Source organism: Serpula lacrymans (genome assembly GCF_000218685.1).
Source record: "Serpula lacrymans var. lacrymans S7.9 unplaced genomic scaffold SERLAscaffold_17, whole genome shotgun sequence".
In the NCBI taxonomy this organism is placed as follows: Eukaryota; Fungi; Basidiomycota; class Agaricomycetes; order Boletales; family Serpulaceae; genus Serpula; species Serpula lacrymans.
Genome location: NW_006763306.1, coordinates 510,672 through 518,769, shown reverse-complemented (window position 1 = coordinate 518,769; position 8,098 = coordinate 510,672). Strand labels below are relative to the sequence as shown.

The window sequence follows — 8,098 nt, the reverse complement described above, 5'->3', positions numbered from 1 at the left end:
TCCACCCTCCTCCTCCTCATTTTATTTGCACCCCCACCATTTCTGATGTCACCACTTCCTATCCGCTTCCGTCGCCGATCCGTTGACTACCACGTGCCACTGCTGATATCAGCAAAGCCCCGGCGGCCGGTCCAAATAGGGCAACAGGTCCATCTTCATGACGTCAATCTGCCATCATATACCATCAAAACATCGGTCGCTCGTCTTGCCTGGTTGGAGTGTGGGTGGGTAGTTTTTGAGCTGGAGAAGGTTCATCCCCTTGCGTCGCCCATGTTCATCGCTGTCCCATTCACTTGGGTACACTTATCATTTGTCCATCGTCTTCGCTACAGCTACACCTACCACACGCTGCCTGGGACTCACTTGTTCCAAATTGGAACTACTCCTCTCCCTCCCTCGTTTGATCAGGTGGTCCAACACAACCAGTCCATTGGTAAGGCCATGGAACTGTCAGATTTGGACTAGGTGGTGGACCGGTGGCTCCAGTTTCTTTTTTTTCAGCAGAACATTCATTTACAGTGCGATTATTTTTGATTTTTGAATCATTTTTATGGACACATATTTTTTTAGAATGCCTGACTGACAATAAAGGAACTGTGTTGATACTGATAGTGTTTTGCCTTGCCCTTTTTTTTACTGCATCTTCCCATGACATCATGATTTTCCTGCTCTCCTTTTGCTATTGGACTTTACTTTATGGCTGTACAAACCTGTGATATTACTCACAGCATTTATTGTTCTATCCCTTTCTTTTCTTTTTTTGACAATCTTATCCTGTACTACCTACGCAGGATTCGTCAGCGTACATTCCTTCCTTCATATTCTTTCTCATTCTTTTTGCACAGCTATACTGTGCATAGCCTACTTCTCTTTTACTATATAAACCCCTGTATTTTACCTTGTAAGAAGAAAAAGAAATCCAATCCAGACTTCTTCTCTACTCTCAAGTTCACTACTCTGCTACTTGTGATCCAGTGTGGTCACAACACTTCCCACTTCTACCACTGTCAACTGCTGTCATCATCACTTCCCACTTTTGAAGTCATTGTCATCCCTTTCGATTAGAGTCCTTCTGAGCACTACAGTTTGTGCGTCAGGAGCCTGCTATCACTGGGAACCTCGTCATATTGTCGTTCTCAAACCTACCTTGTGCTACGATTAGCAAGGTAGTGCTCGTCTATACTCGTCACAAAGCCCCTATCCTTCTATAAATTCAACTATCCCTCCTCCTCAAAACCCACACTCATACACCTCTGGGTTTTACTTTGAAGGATCTTTATATGTACCACCCCACGAACAACCAGACCACTCCACTGTTCTAGGAGGCAAAGCCCATAAACAAGTTCCGTGGAATCTGGGAGGATTGTGTGTTAGTTTGTTTTGTGTGTGGTTTTCTAACAACAGTTCTCATCATCGACAGCGTGACTGGATTGCCTAATAGAGGTGGTGCTGATCAGCCACAAGTTCAAAAAAGGCAATATTAATTACTATTCCATGTGGCACTATGCCTGTGTGGCGCAAAGGCGAGTCTTTTTGAATATTCGCTTCATTATTGACACCTGTCCATGCTACCAATCAACTTTGGTGCATGACAGCGCTTGGTATCGCGCTGTTCCTTGTTATCCGCCATCCTCTGCATCTGTTCCTTCACACCATTGATTGCAGCGGCGCCAGAAGAACATGGGGCTTTGCTTGGGGTGGCAGAGATTACAGAGGTACTATCAACGGCCGAATACTTGCGTTTTCCGGAGGACGTGATGCCGACAGATGCGCTAGTTGTAACAACCAAGAGTTAGTTACTCTGGCGCACACAGAACACACTATAAGGAAGATGATGAGGGAGTGGTTACCCTTTGAGCTGCAGAGAGTTTGTTAGTATACAACAGGAGGACTCGCTGAGGAGTCTCCTGGATTTATTCAGTTATATATACTATTACAGGATTGTTTGTACATGTGTACTATACAGTTGATGGAGACAGTGGCTGATGATGTCATGGGGCCTAGCCCGCCCGCATGGCCAGCTCCACTGTGTGAGAGAGTTGCGTCCATAATAAGAAGAAAGGCAACGCGGCGCGAGAAAGGAGAAGTGCCGCGTGGCACCATGTGTGAAAGCTAAAGTACAAGGTTAAAGCGGAGAATAAAAAGAAAGGGAAGGACCAAAAATTGTGTTATCGTAACACTAGTAGGTTTGGAGTGGATAGATGACACATACAAGGTGCCGGATTCACTCCCACTCTTTCCCTTGTCTTTTCTGGCGCTAAAAACTGCCTCTCTTTCAATTGCCTCTCTTTCCGCACCCTCTTCATCACCTTCGTCCTCTCCATCCTCATCCTCTCCATCCTCCCCTCCATCATTGCCTTCAGCATCCACATCCATCCTATCTTTACTCGCTGAACTGATCTTTGCAGATTGTGCTTGAGATGCACGGAAAATGTGAGTCCCTTTTGCCCGGCTTGGTAGAATAGCTGTGATCAAGTCATACCACCTCCACCCATCCGAAGCTAACCGGTTGTAGGTTGACTTAACATCTTTTGACTTGCTCTGCAAAAAAAAAGGTAAGCCCGTCCCATACCTGCTAAGGATAAAGATGCTCACTTTGAGGAAAGCATCCCAAATGTGCCTGTTTGCATCAGTAATCTTCAGTCCACATTGTACGTCAAATCCAAGCCCGGAAGTGTTCATCAACTGATCTACACAACTAAGCTCCTTCTTTAGCTGAAATAGCAATTAGCAATGAAGCTTTAAATGTACTTCTACTACTAATGCTGAACCATTTGTTACGGATTGAGTCGGCTGTTTTGGTGGCTCCTTTTGTTGTTAAAGGAGCCAGAATGCCCTCAGCCAGGTTATAGAACTAAGGCTTATACCCCCCAACCTCTCCAAGCAGGCCAACATGCTCCTCAGCAAGTTCAACCAATTTTTTGGTGTCGCTTTCTGCCCAGATGCACTTCAGCGCCTTTTTTTTCTTCTGTGAAGTGGTTGTGGTTGTATCTGTAGATTTATTGAGGCCAGACATCCTTAGGGAACACAGAGGGTATCGTTGAGTGACCTTAGAGTGTCTTGGGGAGGTTCTTTGTGCCATCAATGCAGCTGTTTTACACGATGACTAGTAGCTATCTTTACTCCCATCTCCTTGAGGCATGTGCCCTTCACCCCATGCACATTCGGCGCTGGGAATGAAATTTGGCACACTCCGTCAGCCACTCGGCGCATCAAAAATCATAGCCATGGTTTTGGTAATTTTTATTCCCGTACATGCTCTTAGTTTTGCTGGCATGGTTTTTTGTGGCACCAAGGGTGTGGAAGGTGCCGCAGGCACCTGACAGTTGCAGCAAAGCTGTGACAAGTGCAACTCGTCCATAGACTTGAGCACTTCATACTTACTTGCTTTCCCTTGCCCAGTGTGCCGAGCGGAATGTAAACCCGACATTTGTGACATTCTACCGATTCCAGCCTCATAATAGTGGGAAGCACACGTGACCGCCCGCTATGATTTGGCTTTGTATTTGGGTGGGTTGGGCCTCTTGAAGCCGTCGGCTCAGGGTTTCTCTGATTCTATCCCAAAATAGCTTCTGCAAACGACCGGACGAAAAGGGATGTGGGGACGTGAGATCGTCCGTTGTAACCGTGCGCTGAGACCTTCGACGTGGAACAGTATTCGAAGCAAACGGATCAGTCAGTACGGGTATACGGAAGCAGGTGAGGGACTCGTAATCCAAAACAAACATTACAGCTAGTGTTGGCCTCTACATTAGTGCTTTCGTGAGCCATTATTAAATGCTATCGACGTCTAGGCCTAAAGGACGCGACAAAAGACTGCAATTTGCACGTGCTATCAATCCCTCTCGCGAGCGCGGTACAACTCCCTATAATCCTCATTCTTGATCCACGCGGCAAAGGAACCTCCAAGTTATTTACGGCGTCACCCGGTCAATCCCGAGACGAGCTATCTCCTTCAAAATGTGCTGACCGTTTCTCCTCCGCGATATGTCACATATGCTGCTCCTTCACCTTCCTTGACGTTCCGCACATTGTCAAAGTGATATTACTTCACCCCACTCAGGACCACAGCCTAACACAGCCTGGACTCCTTGACTTTACCATCTTGCATCTGTCAGTTTCTGTCAACATGTCTATGGTTCTCAGGGAACAAAAGCCGTAACATTTTCCCACTGGCGTCATTGCTTCTTTCTACATAGAAGAGTGGTAGTGATAGAAGCGGTAAGAAAGGCTTTTAACGCATTCGAATCATCAGGTAGAGAAGGCAAAACAATTCAGATGGCCGACTGACGGTCCTCCTGTTCAGATTTTGCTGGGAATCATTCCAGAAGGGACTGTACCCCATTTTTGTGTCGCAACCAGTAAGTCAAATATACATATCTAGCTCTACCCAGATCGCCTCATCGCTGAGCTGTTTTTCACTAGAAATACTGAGAGCAGCCCAGGTGCTGTTGACATGGCTGAGTCTGGTCTTACAGGTGTTAGGTGTTAGGTCGAGAGAGCTGTGTCGTCATGGAACATGACTGGCATGCGACGCCGTAACGGTATATTTTGCATCAATGATATGCTCACGCAATTACTTAAGCCTTCGACAGATGCTGAAAACTGTATTTACCCATCAACCAGCCAGGTTCTTCCGTCGTCTAGGATAGTGCTGTTAACCAATGGCAGGATAACAGTCACGGCAGATACCGTAGCTGTGTCTGATCATCAACAGCAAACGCATTGCATCGGTCAACTCAGTGGGCTAACGTTTACCCTTCCATGGTCGGACGTGCACATATAGGTTCGAGAATTCGAGGTAAAAACCTAGTTCGAGCCCCCCAGGGCCTCATCGTACAGCTCTCGGCCTGACGGCAGCAACCAAATTTTCAGTATGAACATATCCCTAGACAAGGCCGAAATCCTCGCATTGTTCCTGGAGACTTTTCTCTATGGTAAAACGCCAACTAGATTTTTGATATTAGTAGCTAACTTAACTTTGCCACTCAGGTATCTTTTTTACCCTGTATTGGATATCGGTGATTGTCCTCCTTCATAAAGGGCAGGCAGGGTATATTCAGCGGCGTACTCTAATATCCGTTGGGAGTGTTATGCTGGTGCTGTCAACTGCGGTGAGCTAGATCCGGCCGATGCCCCCTTGCGCCTGATGACGAGGCTCATGGGGTTTTTTCTTCTTCGACTATATAGCACCTTATCATCGACTTCTTACGAGCTGTGATAGCTTTCACCCATACTTCCGAGGGAGGTGCAAACGAGTACTATTCAAATCTTGCCAGTCCATTGGAGACCGCCAAGACCGTGATATATATTACACTGACCATCCTTGGCGACAGCGTTCTGGTAAGTTTATAGTTCAGTTGTTTACGCGCCAGATTTCAGCTATGATATTAGATATGGCGCTGCTATGTGGTGAACATGAGGAGCATTTGGGTAGCTATTCCGTATGGAGTTCTTCTTGCAGTCAACACTGGTAAGCTCCCACTGGTGTTTATCCCACAAATACCTTTAATTGATCTTACTTAGCTGTTGGGTATATCATTGCCTGGTCGCTTTCGCAAGCAGGGCCCGATCAATCTGTATTTCAAACTGGAACTCATTGGATCCTAACATTCTTTACTTTGACCATGTTCACTAATGCGACCTGTACAGGTAGGTTCACTCTCGAACCAAATTTTATCCTCGTCGTGTAACTTACCTCGATCTACCGCTTAACAGTTGGGATTGCTTGGCGCATCTATTATACTCGTCAGTTTGTGAAGGGAATAGCCAACTTATTACCCATCTCAATTGTCATCATGGAAAGTGGTGCTCTATATACCTCTAGTATCCTGGCGGTACTTATCGCGTATGTAACTGGATCCAACGGGCAGTACCCCGCTCTGGATGTTTGTGCGCCAGTTGTGGTATGTTGCCACTTCTTGATCGCGACTTACACTGACCGCAATAATATTGTTCCCCTGTTAGGGCATAGCCTTCTCACTCATTACTCTCCAAATTCGCTTCCATCTAGGTGGCAGCGGTACCCCATCCAGCGACTTCGGTGTCTCTACAGCTAGGTCTTTCCCTAGTGCGCTCCGTACGCAGTGGAGGCGACATAGTGCACGAAGCGAGGAGAGCAAAGATATGCAAATTCTGAGCTATCCGATGCAGCCCATGACCGTTCACATTACGGAGCAAACGGAGATAGGCGACCCAGAAGGTGGAGCTCATCTACGGATGATGGGCGAGGAATTTGGGTATTCACACTCTTTTGATCCAGATGTAAAACCAGTAGACGTGCGATAGATGTATTATTTTTGGAATTGGAGTGAGGAAAGAGAACATTGCGACCTGGTGAGGTTGTTTATGGGTGATTAGGATATACGTATGAAGGATGGGATTAGTTCAAGCCACCTCCAAGCTTCGTATACTCCCACGTCCTGGCGTAACCTGCGTTGGTGAAAGTGGGGAGCCAATATTCTTGCTATCAGAGGGTAAAATATACACATTATATATGTCTAACTGGTTGATAAAGTATCAGTAGCTTCCTTGGCTATGAGATCCTGGGCCTTTTTCTGAGAGCCCTTTCCTCTCAACACATTCTCTATAAAGAATTCACCAGCCTTGGGAAAGAGTTAAGAGTGGGAATGGAGGGACAACACCAAAATACTGCTCACCTTATAGCTACTTCTCACGAGGGGTCCACTTGCTACGTATAAGAAGCCCATATCCTCAGCAACCTGCCTCCATCGGTCAAATTCAGCTGGCTCGACGTAACGATCAACCTTCATATGCCGTTTTGTTGGTCGCATGTATTGACCAAATGTAACGACGTCGACGTCGACCTTTCTGAGTTCTGTTCGCAAGGCAGATAAGATGTAGTTAGCTCATAACTATGAGTTGACACTGACCCCGTAAAGCATCCATAAGCTGCTCCTCATTCTCACCGACACCCAACATTATACTCGTCTTGGTAATCCGCACGCCTTCCTTCTTCGCATGTTCTAATACCTTTAAACTTTGTCGGAAAGTTGCTCGCCGGTCTCGTACATATGGGGTGAGGGCCTCCACTGTTTCTACATTATGTGCATATACGTCCAAACCCGACTTTGCTACAGTGGACACTCCAGCCAAAGAGCCGGCAAAATCGCCCGTGAGTGCTTCTACTAGGATATGTGGAGCTCTGAAAAACCGTCAAATCAGCGATGGTGCAACAAGAAAGCAAGATAGGATGAGGTATTCACTTCTGTTTGATCTTTATGATTGTTTCAGCAAAGTGACGTGCTCCACCGTCCGCAAGGTCTTTGACAGATTAGATTAATAACCAGCGAGTTGGAAGTAACCTGCAGAGCTTACCGTCACGATCAACGCTTGTCAGAACAATGTAGCCTAGACCCCATCGACTGATTGCTTCTGCTGTGTTCTCAGGCTCGTGTGGATCTAATGGAGGGGGAGCACGAGAGGTTTTCACCGAACAGAATCTGCAGCCACGAGTACATGTGTCACCCATCAGCTATGAGACAGATAGTTGAAATTTAGATTAGACATAACACGGCAGATGGGGTGAAAAAAAAAATACCATGATTGTGGCAGTGGCAGCCCTTTTGCCCTCTGCTTCGCTCACACCCTCTTTGCCACCCCAACATTCGCCGATATTGGGACAGCGAGCCTCTTCACATACGGTATGAAGACCCAAACCTCTAAGGTCCTTCTTTATCTTGTTAAAGGACGATCCGGAAGGTGGTTTCGTTTTCAGGAAACCAGGTAACCGAGGTCTAGCCCATTCCCATATTCTTGAGCTCTGAAGAGAGAGAAGAGAGACTGCATCTTACCCTTTAGTGTTTCCAAGGACCACACGTTCTGTCACTTCTTCCCCAGATATAAAATCATCTAATGAGGGCCCGCTGGCAAGATTATCACTGAATTTCGGCTTTGAAGATGATGGTGTGGCCAAAGAACGAAGACAGGTTGGTGTCCGACGAATACAAGAGCGTCGTAGAGGATGTAAAAGCGACATTATTGTAGAAAAATGAGAAGGATAGCTGTATGGCGAGTTGCTGGGAACAAGGAGACCACCAAGCCTCAGCGGCTTACTTTACAAACTCAAGGGATCGGA

At 46.5% G+C, this 8,098-nt stretch overlaps 1 protein-coding gene across 1 annotated transcript; it reads right to left on the bottom strand.

Annotated features, from left to right (window-relative positions):
• Positions 1-2,954: 2,954 nt before the first annotated feature.
• Positions 2,955-8,087, bottom strand: SERLADRAFT_479714 (uncharacterized protein; the record flags this gene model as incomplete). The annotated part of the gene is made up of 9 exons (XM_007323961.1): positions 2,955-2,968; positions 4,998-5,004; positions 6,443-6,605; positions 6,660-6,838; positions 6,894-7,165; positions 7,227-7,284; positions 7,339-7,495; positions 7,562-7,757; positions 7,815-8,087. The coding sequence occupies 7 exons, from the start codon at positions 7,997-7,999 to the stop codon at positions 6,501-6,503; spliced, it is 1,152 nt and encodes a 383-aa protein (XP_007324023.1).
• Positions 8,088-8,098: the final 11 nt, after the last annotated feature.